The sequence below is a fragment of the Pieris napi genome, chromosome 7, assembly GCF_905475465.1.
Source record: "Pieris napi chromosome 7, ilPieNapi1.2, whole genome shotgun sequence".
In the NCBI taxonomy this organism is placed as follows: domain Eukaryota; kingdom Metazoa; phylum Arthropoda; class Insecta; order Lepidoptera; family Pieridae; genus Pieris; species Pieris napi.
Window position 1 is genome coordinate 6,904,229 of NC_062240.1, and position 19,664 is coordinate 6,923,892.

General features: G+C 33.4%; 1 protein-coding gene and 1 long non-coding RNA gene across 3 annotated transcripts in view; one reads left to right on the forward strand and one right to left on the reverse strand.

Annotated features, from left to right (window-relative positions):
- The window catches only part of LOC125050885, a 52,767-nt gene that overhangs the window by 9,763 nt on the left and 23,340 nt on the right, over window positions 1–19,664 (reverse strand). For both annotated transcript variants that reach the window (XM_047650949.1, XM_047650950.1), the window contains exons 2-3: window positions 7,540–7,763; window positions 473–617 (exon numbers count right to left, since the gene is read on the reverse strand). In XM_047650949.1, coding sequence (XP_047506905.1) covers window positions 473–617; window positions 7,540–7,763 — 369 coding nt within the window. The remainder of the gene's footprint in view (window positions 1–472; window positions 618–7,539; window positions 7,764–19,664) is intronic.
- On the forward strand, window positions 9,098–10,854 carry LOC125050887. The gene is made up of 2 exons (XR_007117218.1): window positions 9,098–9,262; window positions 9,797–10,854. It is a non-coding gene; the product is annotated as an uncharacterized LOC125050887 (long non-coding RNA).

The following is a 19,664-nucleotide window of genomic DNA, read 5'->3' on the forward strand; positions in this document are numbered from 1 at the left end:
CACAAGTAAATAATATAATGAAAAGCTTTTATCTGTTCGGACTTGTTATAAAATTGGAAAACTGAAGATTATTTTCAAATATTGACTATGGTAGCTAGGTATAAGTAAACATCATTTTGTGTGTTACCTTTGGTTTCAAACCGATAACGTCCTTTGAAAAAATTTCGCTGATCCTTGATTCCGTGTGAAACTTACATTTTACTTCAATTTCACTTAAATTTTCTTACAAAAACAACAACTTTCTGTGGAGCGTACAGTAGCATGTCGAAAATTTCAACCAATTAAGTAATATTTTTTTGTAAGGAAACGTGGTGGCCGTAATCCCACCTGATGATAATGAGATGCGGCCTATTGGTGTGAATGAAAGGTTCTACTATATATAGTCTAGATAGACTGCAGTATTGTCATCTCTTTCTTTTTGAACTGAATTACAATTGAACTAAAAGAGAAGACATTAGACAAATATACTTACTAGGGTCTTTGACGGAAGTGATAACCAGTTTGAACCCATTGGCGTCGGTGCCCCAGTTGTCGGTCACGTACTTGAGGGTGACAAAGTTGCTGCGCGTGAACAGCGCGCCCACCTGCTGCTTCGTGTTGCGGCAGGACAGGTCTGCCTGAAATACGATATGGCTTTATTGACAAACTGAAATTTTTGTCCAATTTTGTTCAGATGTTATCTCTACTTAAGTAGTTTAGTAGAGTATTCGTCTTGAATTTATACGCGACGATATGACGAACTTTTGAAAAAAGAAAGAAACTAGCTAATAATTTCGATCTCTCTAATATTATATCATTCTTATAAAAATAATATCGACGATTTAAATCTGTTGCACTCCATCTTTTAGTCCATACCAACTCCGGGAAAATAAATACAGATAATACAACTTTTTCTACAGCTGTGATACTTTTTGACATTCAAGTTTCAACACCTTTTGTCTTCAGGCACCGTGACCAAGCACGCTGTAAAGCACGCGAAACGTCGGTTAAATTTAAAATTATGTAAAATAATAAATTATGTTAATACATAACTTCAATCCGGTTAAAAATTGTTTTATTAAATGTAATGATTAAAATCCACTACATTCCAAGTAAAATTTTAAATGCTACTCGTAATTGTTTTATTCTTTTATAATAAAATCCAGAAACAAAAAAATACATCTTGACCTAAGTGAATTAAAAACAGCCCATTTCGTCATAACCATCGGTATAAAATCAAACACCGATTCAAAGACATGAAAGTCTATTGGTCAATTTCATCGACGAAATCCCTTCAAAATTAACTCATCTTTATTACACTTCATAAAACTGAAGGTTCGCGCAATATTTTCTTCATCGAGTGGAGCTTAGTGAACGATGGCCGCATTATATCGCTGTCATATTTCAGGGAGAGCTATCGGGAGGACGTGACCGCCCCGGATTTAGCCCCCCCTCGGAACCTCCTTGTCTAACGCCGTGCATCAAAAGAGTCTCTTGCAACAAAATTTTGCATTCTATACCCGCTCTCCGGACGTTTTATTAAGTCTACGGTATATTAAAATTCCTTCACAGGGTTCTTATTCTTTACTTTGGAATTCAACTTGGAAATAATTCACACCTTTATAGAAGCCTAAGCTCCATTATCCGATAATGAAGGTTCTTTGTCGTATATTTATTGGACTTTAAAGGGTCGTCTCATAAAGGTATTATCCTAGTATCTACTTAGCTCTCTTAAAGTAGGTAATATATTGGATATTTTCATATACCTTCATTATCACATAAACCTCGTGTTGCAACAGTTCATGTACTTGTTACATATCCATTGCACTTCCTTTGCCACGCATAACCAATACCTGTACCCCTCTTACGTAACAACGTTTTAAAAGGAAATGGACAACAGAGATCAGAAGCTTTTAATCGGATACCTCACATCGGACCGGTCAATTGTCAACTAGATAAGTTTATACTATAGATTATTTGTCGTGCACCTAATATCGGGCCGATTAAATAGTTATATTTAGTTAGGTCTCATTATTGTAAAAGTAATTAATTAAAGTAATTTAAATACATTTTGTTTTTTTTGGGATTCACTGCCCTCACTTAATTTACTTCCTAATATTTATTATTTTATAAACAATCACATCACAATAACAACAATATAAATCACGGGACGGCACGTGATTTTCATTTCAAATTCCCCTTGTTTAGAATATCGTCTATGTAAAATTTTCGTCCAGTCAATTTAAGCCATTGCTCGTGTCCTGAAGTCTTATAAGTTTCATGATGTAAAGTGCACGCCGACTGAATCTAAAGTGGCTGCCATTTACTTAATTCACATCCATCGTGCTGAATAGAGCTGTTGAAATACTTCTTTGAAACATTTTGCTTTGTTCCAACATCTGTTTCGGTAATAAACACTTTAATACTTTCATTTCCTTTTGAATTTTTCGCGTAAACTTTGCTTGACTTCTCATGGAGGAAGAAGAGGTTTTGTTACGTAAATATAGAAGTTAAGTGAAGTCGATATAGAAGTTACTAAATGTCGTAAAAACTATATTGAAGGCTGAGTACAAATCTGCTTCGCTACGAACCTGGTAAAGACAAAAATAATTATCGTAAATTATTAACAGATTTTTGTAAAATAAATGCTATTTAGAATAAATCTTTGACTCTTATTCGTTGTTCATCAGGCGAAAATTCTAATAAAAATCTTATCCTTATAACACGTAAAACATTATTATTTATTGATTATTATTTAAATAAAAAGTTACACCTTAATTCAAACCATGCCCCGCAAAACTGCTTACGCAGTTTGACTGCAGGTAACTCGCCTTAAATAAACATAACTTCTAAATTACTAACACTGCTACTACTACTAACACTAATACAATTAATTTACTTATAGGTTACAGCATATTTAACAAATGGTTTTTTAATAAACCTCTAAATTTATCCCATGAAGTCTAACGTCTTATGTTCTCGGGTAAACTATTGAGCAAGTATGGAATAAAAACCTCTCTTCTCTTTATATTTATCTTACGAGTGTATCACACTTTATAAGGAGTATATATATATAATTCTAGTAGAATGAAATCCGATTAAATTCTACGAATGATTAATTTCCTAAATGAATCTGACTTCAGAAAGTATTCCTCTGGAGAAATATATGGCACGCGGCAGTATTTTTAATTCAACTAAGAAACATTAATTAAATGATAATAAACGCGGTTTAACCGTTGAAAAAATTCTGAAAGGTTCTTCTATACTAAATATGTATTATTATTAATATTTTGATCAATATTAGTTAAAATATAGTAATTATAATAAACGTGCGTTTAGTTAAAAGTATAGATTGTCAATGCTAAAGCTAAACATAAAATAAAGCTATCGTTTTCTTTGCTAATTAAATAATCGGTTTCTTTATTGACAAATTATTTTACGGTTACGCAACCTTAAAGTAAAAAGTTTAAAGGTACATGAATATCACAAGCAGCTATTAGAAGCGGAGGTATGTTGCCGCGGTGTCGCGGTGAGCAAATAGTTGTAAGTCGCGCAGGTGGTCATATAACTTTACCCTTTGTCTTTGATTCAGCAACATTGTTCTCAGTTGTGCGCTCCTGTGGTTGCTTTGATCTATTAAACTTTGTTGTTTATTCAAAACAATGCTAACTACTTTTCAAAATTTAGATTAACAGTTCACAAACATTGTAATAATTTTGTAATTCGTTTAAATAAAAAATAAATCAGCTACAACCTCTTTAGGTCGTGGCCTCAGATATCTGAATCTGTTTCATGATCATTTTTAAATCTAATAGGCAAGTAGGTGATCAGCTTGCAGTGCCTGACACACGCTGTCGACTTTTTGGGTCTAAGACATGTCGGTTTCCTCACGATGTTTTCTTTCACCGTTCGAGCAAATGTTTGCGCACATAGAAAGAAGTTCCATTGGTGCACAGTCGGCGATCGAACCTCGGGTATGAGAGTCGCACGCTGAAGCCACTAGGCCAACACTGCTCTGCTCTGTTTACCAGTCGAAAATCGTCATTAAACGCCTTTGCTATAGGGCATTTCGTAAGTAGGAGTAACATTAAGCATTTAACCAAAGAAGTAAACGATTCTGTGAAATTACTGTGAGTAAAAAAGTGCCTTGAAGTCTAATTAAACGCTTTAATATTTCCCCATTTGTAATCTTAACGACTCCCTTAAACATCTCAGACACTGGCAGAGGACATATTACACGAATTTAATTTTCGTCACTTCAGAAATTACTTAATAAAAGAAAATAATGATCCATTTAAGTTTCCCAAAATGGCTGAGCAAACCCGATAGCGAAACGCCATCCGCCGAGCGGTGGCCAATTTGAAGTAACAATTTCCATTCGAGTGTCTTACAAGTAATGGATTTAAGTTTTCTTGAACAAACTTTCTTACATTTTCACTGTCAAATTAACATATCGTAACCGAGCGGTACCAAGGATTCTGTTATTATGAGGATAATTGAAATAATCAAGAAACGTTTCCCTTCTCGACTCTATTTCGGGCTTTTTATATTATAGAGTATATAGTAGTAGTATAGTCTCAGTATGGAATTACATTTAACAGATGACGTTCTGCAGAAACTACTAGTAACACTGCATACTGTTTATATGTAGAATTTTCAGAGAGAATAGACAGATTAATTCTGTATATATGTTTTAGGTATAATGAAATGGCATATATGATTATAATTATGCTTGTCATATATTTGAAACAACCATTTTAGTCCGTGTTTATTCCATTCCTAATTTTAAATCTGTTGCCCTCGTTCTGATTCATTAACGAAATCATCATTTCACAATTTATAAATAATCCACAGTCCATTTAAAAAGCGTTCTATTTAAAAACCTCTTAAACGAAGGAAAGATGAAAAATGTCCCATTAAAGCGAAGCCCGCAATTTATTTCTGTGAACACCGGAGCTTTACCATCGCATAAAGAATTCAAATTCATACTTAAAACTTCCCGACAAATCGCTGACAAGCGGTTGAATTGAAAATTAAAGAGAATTTGACTCACACATGTTGAAGGGGGTCATTCGTACAACTTCAATGCTGACCGATATTACTCCGCTGCGCTCCACTGCTATGAATGGTACATTCAGATATTTTTGCCTACGCACGTACGCACATACGACATCAATGCAACCTATTACGACCTTTTCTCATTAAACTTATACTAGGTATTAATTTACAGTCGTACATAATCTAGCTATTACTTTCATTAATCTCTTGAGTTACAAGAAAAAGGGCGTGCGTAAAAAGTACACATGTCAGAAGTGAAACTTCTTTGGAAAACAAATTTTTAAATCGTGTTCATATTTAAACAAATCTAAAACATTAGATTTCCGAGAATTACAGGGAGGGAAAAAGGAAGACACGTTAGGAATTTAATAAATTTAGTTGTCATTAAAATATTAAGTGTCGAAAATTAATACAAATTATAAATTTATTTTTTTAAATTTAATTCTTCGATGGAAAAACACGTGGCATTTTAATTTACGATTCGTCATTTGAGATTTCAATAAATTATTTTGCATAAAATATAAAATACTAATATTTCATAAATTATCTTTACAAATTTAATTTTAAAAATATAATTTCTCTAAGGATGAATTCACCGTTCTCACTCTCTCTCAATCGGTCTCAATCGCTCTCTCCCTTTTCTTCGACAAAAACGTTGCACATCTTCGTGACGTTTCCGTAAAAATCCCCTCATGCGCCTAAAGAAGTTTCACTTCAATAATGGAAAGAATTAAGCAATGAAACTCCTTGAAAGTCAGAAAAGTACAAAGAATAACTTATCGTCAAGTATTCTCAGTGGGAATGTTAATGAGCATCAGCGGACGGCAGGTGTCTCGCAAACTAAATAATTAACAAGACTGAGACGCAACTTTGCCAATTTTAAATTCAAATCCAAGTCCGGCCAACAAAGGACGAAGAATGTTCTCGAGTATTGTCGGGACGAGGGTTTGTCGCTTATTCCTACTTTACCGTGTTTATTTTTCGTTATCCTAAACATACAATTACATTCTCCATAGCAAACATTTAACGTTAACATACGGAGAAAGGAAAGAAACGGGTTTTCTTCAGCGATTTTTGAATATATTTACTAACGCAAAGGTAACAACTTAAATATTCAGAATGTTGGATATGAATTTATAGATGTTCTCCTGGGCGAGTTGACTGCTTAACAATATTATATAGATACTTTACCATTATATTAATATATATAATGACATAACTGAACTATTAAAAGCCTTGAATAGGCTTATACTTTTTTTTTTAAAGACAATTTACACCAATTGACCTAGTCCCATGCTAAGCTGGTGAAGCTTGTGTTATGGGTACTAGGCAACGAATATACATACATATTATAGATAGATAGACATATAAATACATATTTAAACACCCAAGACCTAAGCACAACACCAAATGCTCATCACATCGATGTTCGTCTCAGCCAGGGATCGACCCCGGGACCCATGGATTCGCAGTCAGGGTTACTAACCACTAGACCAACGACTCGTCACTTCTCATGTAAACTTGCAAATAAATTAATAATACAAAATATTTTTAACTAATTCAAACTCCTAGAAGTAATAGAGGAAAAGACTTTTCCTCTTGTAATCCTTATTACATTCAAAACAACAATCAAATTATATGACAATAATATGAAGTTATAACTCTATGAATAAGTGAGTTATTAATCAAGAGTCACGTGAGAATTCAAATTAATTGATTTGAAATCGATTTTAATTAAAAGACAATAGAACAATTGAATAGAGATCTATTCTCATTAGCATCAAGAATCCTTAATAAATTAGAGGATCTGTAGTCGGGAGCAGGCGGAGTAATCCCCATCTCCAGGGTAATTGCTTGCGTCTTGGAATGCCTCCAAATTGGATATCATATCGGTAAAACTGATATGTGATAGGGAAATGTTATTGAACAAATGCCGAATGAATGAATTGTCTCATATTACATTTTGACATTAAATAGGCTCTGCGTTCTTAAAACTTTTTAGTAAAACAGCAAATAATCATAATTATAGGCATAATATTAAAAAAGAGATTTTTAAGATTTGGGAAGCCTTTTAAGTAAAGAAATACGTGTGTTCCCAGCTGTTCCATAACAAACTTAATACTAAATTCCATAAAAATATATAATTTTATTACATCTTTTAAAAATTATTTTTGTTTTTCCAACTGTTTTCAACACGCCTGCCTGTGCGCATAAGTGAGTGTATGCGTGCATGTTAATGAATGTGTAAGTGTGAAGACATGTATCACATAATCAAAAAATTATGACATTACTTTGTGTTAATGTTTTCGGTCGATGCGAGTGTACCTACATTACTTCGAGTGTATTCGATAGATTTATGTAATAAAATAGCGGTTTATTTTCAAAGTTTTTTATTTTTCATAAAAAGAATGAATTTTGTAAAGAAATTTTCTTTACAAAATACATAGGAGATGTTATAAATAATAATTCATAAATTAAAACTTATTATAGATAGTTTAGTACCTTAGGAGGTGCAGTGGCGTGTGCGCCATCGTAGACATAGAGGTGATCATTGCAGTCGAGCTGTAGCAGCTCAAAGTGCAGCATAAACCGCTGCAGAATGCTGTGCGTCTGGAAGGTGACAGTGCAGTCCAGGTTCCTCTCATTGCGGGACCACAGCACGCCACCGTCAAGTTTCCGATACTGCCGCTGCAGGAAGTGGTCCTTGCAGAGAGAGTCCATATAATCTGCAAATAAAAAACATCAACTTGTTAACAAGACTATTAATTTGATAAAAATGAAGATTTCTTAAAAATTCCTATGCCCTTTTCACGATCTTAAAGTAACCAGTAGTTAAAGTATATATTTCACTATAAACACGAATAATATTCTTACAAAACTTTTATTATTCTATGATATATAAATACGGTATACATTGGAATTTAAACAGAAATTCTTTATCTTATTGAAATTGGAATCATCCTGAGTTTTGAATAATGCTCCAAGGTGATCTCAATAAGGAGCCAATAACTTTTATTTGATTCTCGTGTTACTTTCAAATGACATTTCTCAGAGTCGGAATGAAGAACGGGCAATTTCCTTACGACTAGAGCCTTCTAGTATAGCAACCATTCGTCTTATGTAAATTTGGGATTTCATTTACCTAAAACGACATGTACAGTATAAAAAATCGAACCGACAGCCAGTTTGGTGCTGCATCGGCTATTAAATATTTAACGTAAGCACAAATTAATTAACCTAATAAATTATAATAGTATATTCATTGATAATAGTCATCATATCCTTAAAAGTTTAAAGAATAAATGCTTAAATTATAAATTTTTGCACAACGTATTCTTCAAATTCAAACTCAAAAACCATTTATTCATATAGGTAACAAAATTTACAGTTATGAACGTCAAAAAATAAATATATATGAAATGCTTCTAATTTAACATTTACTGCCAGTTCTCAAATAAAGGGCGTGGAACGGAAGAGAAGAACTGGCAATAAACTCTCCGCCACTCTTTTTTTTACACAATATTTGTAAGGAGCTGCAACCATTACACCATGTTCCACATGACATCTTAAGTAATTAACAATAATAAAATAAATTAAATTATATATATAACGTATTTGTTATTTTTGTTTACAAATTATTTTATTAACTTTCGTATATATCAATTTTGTGCTATACGGAAGATTATGTTATAGATTATAACATATCTTTATCGCATTTCCCTCTCATCGTTCCTAGTAAGATTAGCTATCTGTCTTTCTCGATACATATTTAAGAGTGTCATGACAAAATTGCGAATAAGGCCGAAGTAAACGTGCAACTAATATAACGATATTATAATTAATTTTATAGGCCACTATATTGTCATCGTTCCAGTTAGTAAATGTAATCAAGTTTTTAATTTGTACCTTATTTTAGACCAAAGTAGATACTAACGTAGATGAATTGCACCGTTAAAATATATAATTATAATCATTGTTCTACCATTAGAGATAACACTTACAAATACAGCTGTATCTATTCGTAAAGCATTTACGGTTAACAATTATTTCAGATATTAGCTACGTCTCGATGCGACAATTGGGGTAATTCCGTCGAGCGTTTAGTCTCGCCCTAACGATGGGTGATGTCTTTGGAAACAAGATAACAGGTCTCAATAGCGATCAGATCTCTACACGTAGTAGATAGGTGTGCCAAAAACCTTTCTGCCTACGCGCAAGCAGCCATGTAAGTAACATTTATTTTAATTGTATAAATAAAGACAGCACATACTAAATACAGAAGGAGTGAGCAAGGAAATGTTAAAATATTTTAAATAAGAATAAATACGTTACTAACATAATTTGATGACTTAAAGTGAAAACATTGAATATGATGAACTAATTTATTAGATTGGTGTTTAAATAATATCGATTGAGTTTTTATTTGTTTATTATGAACAGAATCGCTATTCCATGGACCTTGATATGACGATATTTTATAAATAAAACCTTGAATGTCAATGTTTTTAAAAAATACAAAAAGTGTTTTGTAGGAAAAAGTTGTATAAAATTACACGTTGTTTTTGTTGTCTGCATTTTCGCTATCCCTCTATTGGATATGGGGCACACATTTTTGCAAACGTTTTATTTTTCCAAAACTAGTTAGCTCAACATTCCGTTGATTATATACAACCACTGTATTACAAGTATATTAAATCTTCAGAAATTGGGCTAGTTAATTTTTTTATCAATATTGTACACAGTCCATTTAAATTTTCAGGAGTGGCTGTGGCGTGTTGGCGCCCGTTTTACTAGTAATACTTCTAACTGGCATAGCTGCTGCACCAATTAACCTTGTATCTACATCAACCTATAGTGTTTCTGGAGAAACAAGAGGGCTTGAGGTACCCATGGATCTCGTGGCGGGGGTCGGCATTGGAATGAGTTCAGTACAACTTGTTGTCAATGTGCACACTGACAGCGCTGGAAATATTGAAGTTCAGACTAACTAAAGTAACAAAAGAATAAGTGTTAGCTCACGAAATATAAAAGCTGAGTTGTTACAATGTCGGTAATCGTAAAATAGTGTAGTACTCGAGATGTTTATAATTTAACGTTTAGTGAACAAAACGCGCATCAATTAGATATAATTCATAACAATTTCTCGCGTCATAATAATTTGTCAGATAACAATGTCTTACGTTGATGCATTCATTACAGAGATAACGAATGTCATGTTCTTGTGAAACAATTTAATCGGTTTTAACAATGGTTAACGCCATTTATAATTACGAAGCTTAAAACAGCCCACGAAACTGTCACTCAATTTTTAAAAAGATAAAAACACATTTTGGACAGCCTCCAAAATGGAATATAAAAGTTGAATGGTTCGAAGAAAATGTAATTGAAATCCGATATAAAATTGTGAAATAAGGTCCATATGAGGTACAATAATGTTATCTTTTCACAAGTGAACGGAATCGCGTATCAGCTTATCATTGTCGGCGATAAAAGCAACGTTTGTAACATTGCTCACGACATGTTTTATCAAGCATGTATATTGATTTCTGCGTCTAAGATCTGCTTTCATACTTACGGAGGTAAATATGACAATGTAGATCGGTTAATTGTTATGATTTTATTTGCTCAATTTAATTGAGGATTTGTAAAATGTTATATTATTTTTTAGTTAATATATAAATGTAAAATGTAACGATTCGTAGCAATTACGATTGCTTTGGAGACCGAGACATCAGCGTTTGTAGTTTGTAAATTTAATTAAAGGTAAATCGGTAAACAATCATTTAATTCGTACTTTTATATTATAATTTTTTTAAGACAACTGTAGTTTTATTTCACAGCCCAATCTTGAAGCTGCACCTATTTGCAAAAACACGTCGTCAAGCTATTTATTTCATCAGATCTTAAATTAATAAAATTGTAATACGAAAATATGCGTACACGCTGATAAAAAAATTTTCACGAATAATTAACATTATAACTTTTATATCCTTAGTCCTAAAAAAATCGTAAATCGAATGGATTTTTCTTATTTTTAAAGCGCAAGTTGTATCTACGAAAGTTTATATTAATCCACAAAACAACAGAAAAAGCATAAAACCTGTAATACAATTGGTAATCATGTAATAAGCATGAAATGTTAACATAATAGCTGCCACATAATGTAAATGGCCTTTGTGAAAGCTGTAGCGAATGAAACAATAACAGAATGTTACAAAAATACACGTAATGGTAGGAAAACAGTTCCCTTGTTGCGCCCGATAGCTTTCCGCTAACGAAAAAGTCTGAAAGGAGTACTCAGCCGTGACGCATTCCTAGAAAAGCATATTGTTCCCAGCTCCTTAAATAAAACGCAGATTATTGCCGTAAAACCTAATGAATGAACATTGCATTCATGTTTTGATCAGGGGTTTAAAATTAGTTTGCGAAAGTCAATTTGTTATATATGTAATGTTATAATTATGACTACAACATCTATGTTAATGTTTAAGTTTATTACATTGGATGCGTGGCAGTACCAGAGAATTAACATTTATTATTATATTATTAAGACATATAATCATGTTATTGGTTAAACTAAATCAGTGAGTTATAACTAAAGTATTTATCGTCTTTACTCTGTCATAAAAATGTCAGCCCAGTATGTATTAATTAATGATTTATTTGGTTTGATTGTCACAGATATTTTGGTAATCTACCAAATGCAATATTATCTCTAGTCCGTTTGTTTAAAAGTAGCACAAATGGTAAACATATCGTGATTCATGATGTATCAAAATATAAACATACAAATATACACTTACGACGAAGTCGAAAAAAGCACACGCGCTTGGAAGTCGAAAAAGGCATCATATTCTTATATAAGACGGTTAAAAATACTTGAGGTCAGGCTTTCACTGCGTGGTTCACTGTTCTATAATTTACAGCAAGTTACATAGCCATAGAATATTTCCGAAATAGCCCTAAATCCTTTATCGCCTGTCACCACGGGTTCGATTAATGTTAACCGGAAATGAGATGGGCCATCTTCCGGCTTGTAATATAAAGAAACTTAGAATTCTTGTGGACTCCTTTTAAGTTTATTACTTAGACCTAACTCAACCTTATACGGGAAACTAATTTTGTCATTGTTTTAAATCATTCATTAATTCATGACATAAATTGCATACTTTATCAGTTATTTTTTGAGAATTAATGGCATTAATTCTATATCTAACATTATGTTAGTGTCTCTACTTGCCCTATCTGTGTTATACATGAGTCATGAAGTTTTATATAAATAATAAAGTATTTACAAAATGTTTTACCTTATACTAATAATAATAAAAAAATTGATAAATAAAAAACTAAATTTTAGATTTTTGGACAAAAAATCTGCGGCAGTATATCTTTAATGCTGGTAGAATTTCCTCGCTGTATCGCTTATTCGATGAGCGAGAAAAACACCAGCTTTGGAATCACCGGTCACCAGGGCTTACTTAATAAATAATTTAAAATATTCGAACAGACAAATTCTATTATTCAGTATTATATTAGAGCTAATAAAATAACGTGTTTTACGTTGCGATGGACCGTAATTTCAAATCATTTGAAATTCAATTGGTTCATTTTACTACTTCAAACTCTAATATGAATTCATAATATTGAATGAACCGATGTAATCCTATTAAAATTAATTTATGTAATCTGTTATTTATTGTTTCATTTACAAGAGTTATTATAATATTTTTTTTTAATTTAAGTACATCCCCTATTTCCCTGATATTTTTTCTTATTGCCCGCAATGTTATGGTAAAAATCATCCAGCTGTAGAAAGTACTTTATAATGTTTAACTGGTAAATTGTGAAGCGGCAGATTTATGAACATCAATTTTTCAATTCATTTGTCCAAACTCATTTTATGACTCAGTGAAACGGTTTTACCCACGCGGGAATCATTATTTCATCTTTAGTATCATTAGTATTTAGTATACACTTTAAATTTACGATTTAAAACATATTTAGCAGAAATATAACTTAAAGCAAAGTTTTAAAAAGATAAAGATAAACTTAACGCGGGGTAAAAGTTTATAAATATACACTTTCGACTAAATCCTCTTTTAAATAAAATACACTGTAGAAAAAAAAATAATAATAAATTCGATGAAACGTATAATAACATTAATTGACAAATACAAAACAAAAATATTTAATAACAATATAACTACATTGTGCTTTCAATACAAAAGAAAACATAACGTTTAATCATAAACGGTCAATAATAAATTTGTTTTATATCGCAAGTAATAGGGTCTAAAATTCCGTGTAGGTAACGAAGCTATCCTTAATACATGGGTGCGCCCGGGGACACAAACGCCACGGTAATTACGTCTTTAATAGCTTACGATAACCTAATAGCCCGAAAGGGGTGACAAAATGGAACTTGGTGTTAATTAATTTTTGACGAAATTCTTTCCTCGCTAAGGCTTGCGTAATTTTATACAGAATAGTCAATTTCAATACGTTAAAATGGTTTAGCCTTCAATTAAATTATCTAGTTACGTAAGATAATTTTAGTTAAAATAAGCCTTTAAATTTTTTTCTTAAAAGTAATATTGTATTTATATGTACACAAGTATGCAATCTAATTGACATTCTTGTTTTACATTCAAAATATAATTCTTAAAAATGGCAGTTATGCTACATATGACTGTGTCACAGGCTATTCACCAGTCTACCCATTTCCTTTTGGGAGTGCCATGCTGTTGCTTTCGGGCTTCAGCCAAATGGGCGGGCACGACCGGGGCATTGTACCACTATCTCAAAGAAAACAGGTGTGAAGCGATGATAGGTTATTCTAATTCTACTCGCGTTTTGTGCGGTGAGTGACAATCACAGAGCCGCCCCCCCCCCCCCTCCATTCCCTTCAAAAGTATAAAGGTGCAGTTTGAACAGAGATTACCTCAGGCGGGCACCACACGCACCCACGGTGGAGAACCTTATCTAACATATGGTTGCGCGTAGACTGCCCGAAGACTGACTGAATTTAACCCTAAGAAGACACAACTTTGCAAGTTTTCCGCCAAAAACACCCTTTGTCGCTACTCTTCTTTTCGAAGACACTCTTCTTGAAGCCACAGTCAGCATCGGAATTGGCGTTGACATTTCGAACGACGTTCAGTTTCGCGGTCATTTGCCTCCAAGAAGCTCGGTGTGCTCAGCAAGGCAAGATGGTACTTCACTCCGGGCCATCTTTCAACTGTATAAAGCGAACATTCAGCCCCACATGAAGTACTGCTATCACATCTGGGCGGGTTCGAATCCTCTTCGACCAATCATTTTCCGAGCGGCTTTATCCCTTGGCATTGGATAGACATGTGGGGTCACTCTGCATGTTCTACCGAATTTACCATGGAGAGTGTTCAGAGGAGTTGTTGGGATTAACACCTGCAGATGAGTTTCATCATCGGTCATCGAGTCAGAACACATAAATCCACTTGCATCGCCTCGATGTCCCGCGTTCCACAACTGAGAGCTTTTTTAAGGCAGTTTTTGCGTACCAATTCTTAAAAGGCCAGCAACGCACTTCACACTTTCTGGAATTGAGAGTGTCCATGGGCAGTGGTATCACTTAAGATCGGGGGAGCTTTTTGCCCGTGTATCCCCTATCAAAAATAAAATAGTTTTTCAATATTTCCTGACCTACTACTGTTCAAGCAACAATAGGAAAAACTGTAATAGATATGAACTAACACAAACCGATACACACACACACGTATACTTATAAAAATGATCAGATCAAATTACATTATTTCCTGAAGAACCGGCCACCCCCATCTGAGATGTGTACGCAGCGTAGGGAGGGAGGGAGGTATCGACCGCTACGTCGCCCGGTCGTTCAACTCGCCGTAGACGTAGCGTAGCATCGTAGAGCGCCGTAACCGAAACTTATGTCTTGATTATCTTCGCAATATCTACGCTTCTAATTTATTTTATCCTTCATATTTTCCGTAGTTGACTTATTATTAGAACGAGCTCATAACCTATGGAAAGCCGGAAAATACATCGGTATTGTGCAGAAATGTAGGTCAATCCTCAAGAATTGTACTACTGTAATTTACTGGAACTATTTAGAAAAATAACAGCTTAAGTAGAAATTTTCGTCGAATTCTAGATAGTATGAGGAGTAAGAAACTCAATTCAAAATTGAAAAAGATGTTATAGATTTGGAGTTGCACAGCAGAAATAAGTGCTTGTGTGCGTTTACCAAATGTCAATAGTTTTAACATGAAATATATTATTTAAAAATGTTTTTATTGTAAATAAATTTATATAAGCTACAATATCTTAAACGAAAAGCTCTGCAGTATGTTGTGATGCCAACTCTACCATATGGCTACAATATAAATGTTTTCAAATAGCTACAGAGAGTGAGGTTAATATCAAGGGCACGGAAAGAAGACTAAACATAGATATTAAAAAATAACTAAGGTTGACTTAGCATGTAGACTAAAGTGGAAGTGGGTCGTATATATCGCAAGAGCTATAATTGGCATCCACGCATCGGGACGATAGCGCGAGGACGGCTGAAATGGTGTCGTTCTGATTACTTGGAGAACATGGCCGGCGGCTCATGGATCCGGCAAGGCCACGAAAGGGAACTATGGAAGGGCTTAACCATGGGATATATATTTCTATAAATGCTCAAAACAGAGAGAGATGGAGTCAATTGGAGGAGGCCTATACTCAATAAGAGGTCCTTGGAAAAACAAAAACATATATATATATATATATATAGTTATATCAATCCGTCAATTGTTGATCATGCGTGCTATATCGCGAGCACTTTGTTGATCCGAAAACCTATGTTGATCCGGGTGGTTTTTGTTGATCCAATATAATATTTTTCATACAAATGTGGTTCCGACCGGATCAACGATTTACTCCGTTGAAGTTTAGGAAACGCAACCGAAATGTTGATCCAATATACAAATCCACTCCGATAGTTGTTGATCCGATTCAAATGGGCCAATCAGAAGTCAGCAAGTCCTCCTACTGGACATACCTAAGGTATATGGATGGTTTAATTCCTATAATTTATTGCAAGACCACCTAATCAATAACTTTTCTTTATTTATTCAGTTTTAATGTTGTTAGGTATGATATATATATATGGTAAGGAAATTTGTTGACGACACGCGCTTGTCGCTTACCCGATGTTAAGCTTCGTGGCCAGCTGCATGCATGCCAGCAGCTCAATGTCATACAGAGTATGTGATATTGTATTGCACTCAGTAACCCTGAGATATAAGATCTAGAGTCTCGAAGCCCTGTTATTACTTCGCAAATATGTAATGCCCTTCATCCCGGGACACCGTGGCGTTGTTTAGCTACCGCTTGGCCGTTGATTAACTGACAAAGGTCTGGCCTTTCCTCAGACTGGCCTTCGCAACAGTCCTACCAATACTCGATATAGTCTTATATAAGGACAATTTCTAATTGTTATTATAATGTTTAAGTGGCATGGTTACATATATTAATTAAAGTGATAATTTAGAAAGGCAAAAAATGATCTTATCGCATCATATCAAAGTTGAGTTTGGATGACATTTAGAAAAAAACATTTGTTATCAATCATATTTTTATTATTATATAACATCTTTAATACGTTAGACATTACTAACATTTACAAAATAATTTTGAAAATAAAACAACATAAGTAACATTTCGTTTATAGGTACTTAATCGACAATTCTAACATTTATAACAAACATTATAATTAGCCAGATAATAAGAAAAAATATGTTCTCAATATTTTTATGAATAATATAACTTAAAAAACATCTTCAAAATATTTATAATCAGTCAGTCAAAGATTATAATAATTATAATCTTTAAAAAACAGGTAGAAAAAAAATCACATACCAAATATTCTTACTACCCAGTACCCATTCAATAGTATATAGTCAGGTACTATCACTAAACCACTAACATTAAGGAGACATTACATGTGCCCTTGTTATGAGATCTATTATTATACATAATATATTAATTATATATTATAATAATTACTATTAATATTATGAGGAACTTGTTGTATCACACAGAATCTTCATTAAAATATATTTACTTTTTTTTATAAATATTGTTAACATACGTGTTAAGTTGCATCCAAGTCCTATTTTGAAGAATAGGTTCTTTATTTAAAACTTCCATACATTTGTTTTTGCCTGGATTTATCTTTTTATTTATTTATGATTGGAAATATTTTTTGACTAATTGTATCTCTTCATCCGACCACTTTCTACGACTGTTTTTTTTTCGTTTCTGAATTGGATTATCACTATCACTATCGCTTAAACTTGGGCATTTTATTTTTGTCTTTCTGTTATTTGGTTTAATATTGATAAATAATAACAATAACAGGGCTTCGAGACTCTAGATCTTATTTTTAGAATCTTTATGATATATATTATTTTCTTTGGCTCGTCTAGTTTTACTTCGTTTCTGAATCTGTTTATCATCATCAACATCGCTTTCACATGTACTACTTGACCATTTTCTTTTCGTGTTGCTTCTGTTTGACTTAATTTTGGGGTCTTTATTTTTAGGATCTTGGTTGTAATGATTGTCTTGTTTTTTATCGTTTACTTCATTATAGTCTCCAATTTCTATATCGTCCATGTTCTTATTGACTGTAGTTTCTGGTGTTTCGATAGATATTTTGGGGTTTTTAAGTAAGATGTTAGATTGGTCGCTTTCTATTGCCGAATTTTTTGAAGATGGCGTCTCTTCCTCAAAGTTTTTAGTTTCTTGGTATGATTGAGACCTAATCGTTTCTATTATGTTACTCTTCTTCTCCATTAACGTATTTTCATATTCTAAGAGTTGAGATCCTACAACAGCTTTTTGCAGTACCTGCATAGGCAATCTATAATTTTGTGCATGAACTGATATATTATGCCCTAGAAATCCTGCCAATTGCTCAGTATAATGATCATTTTGTTTAGAATGAATTTGGGACATTGTAGCAATATGATGTCTCATTCCGGTTGATATAATCATCTCGGGGCGTTTCAAATTACACTGTTTTTTTATCATATCTAAACACTTACCGCCCTCAAAAGGTTCTTGTGTACCAGGTCTTGGAAATAAATATTGGTTGGAGCTTGGAATTTTTAAATCTTCACGGCAAGCTATTATTAAATCTATGTTTTCTCGCATTATTTTTGTTAGCAAAATAGGCACACCCCTTGTTCTTTTACCGGGAATCTGAAATACGTCTAATTCTTTAATACACTTCCTCTGCTCTACTGTTAAACTTTCCAAAACCTTTTCGGGCACTTCTTCATTCTTTCTATTGATGTAAAACGTAAGTTCAGCTTCAGCTACGTCACCTGAACGTTTTCGGTCCAACATTATAATGTGAGCTATTGTTACTATGCACAATAATTCATAATTTAAAACACATCTATCTTTTCTCAATCTGCTCGCATATTTAATTTCTAATTTATGGATTTTTTGCATAACGGTATTAATGTCACTGTCCAACGGCATGACTTTTTCTTTCGTTAAGTGATTTCGTTTTCTACTTTTCTCAGCGTTCGACGAAATCTCCCACTCCCAATTGATTTCAATTAAATATTTAAAGTCATCTAGTTTTTTTTTATATGCTTCCTTATAGGCTGTGGATTCGTTTTGCATAATAGATTGTGTGTATAGTATTTCAACACATCCCAAGACAGCGGGACGCATACGTGAGGGTATGCTTATAATTTTGACCATGCCTGTTTGTTCATTAAAGCCACACATTTCTTTTATGGCACTTACAAATGTTTCATATTTTTCAGGATCAATTGCGTCAGTGAGATTTTCAATAGTTGTGTCTTTTTTCCGCAATAAAATTAAAAGAGTAGCTAAATCTCTCATTTTGGAGCAAATTGCTTTACGACTTCGTCGTTCTTTTTTTTTCTTAAAGAGACGAGCACCGTATGCTATGATTAATGGATCATTTTTAACTACTAATGAAATTTCATCACAACGAAGATGCGACAGTATTTTTTCTTTTAGCTCAATCGAAGCGTTCGCCGTATTGGGAACGATTGTTAAGCTGTGATTAAACAATGCTTTTCTTTTAAGTGACGGAAGAGCATGTTCAGAAGCTTTACGATTTCTTAAATGTCTGAAAAATGAAGATCTTTTAAATGTACCCAAGCATGTTTTACAAGTAGCGTAAGTTGACGGACTAGAGGTACCCTGGTTGCTTCGTTATGATGGTAATAAGGTTAAATGAGCGTCCCGATCAAAGCTCACTTTAGAATTGTGTAAAAAATTTCCCTTGTTTACCAATTTATCTGTAATTTTTTGTCGTTTTAGCTTTCGTATTTTCTGTATCATTGATGGCTTTAAACTGAAGAACTTCGATTTCATCTGCGTGGTTACGTAAAAGATGCCTAGTATAATTAGTTACAATTGCTTGACAGTAGAAACATGCATTTCTTCGGTCCCACTTACGTTTTCTCGCCGTATTATTAACGTTTTTTTTCAACTTTACCTCCTCCAAAATCCGGAATTCCTTCTATGAGTACACTTACGCCCTCATTAGTCGATAAGTTCTGGCTACTTTCCCGACTATTGACTTGTGTGTT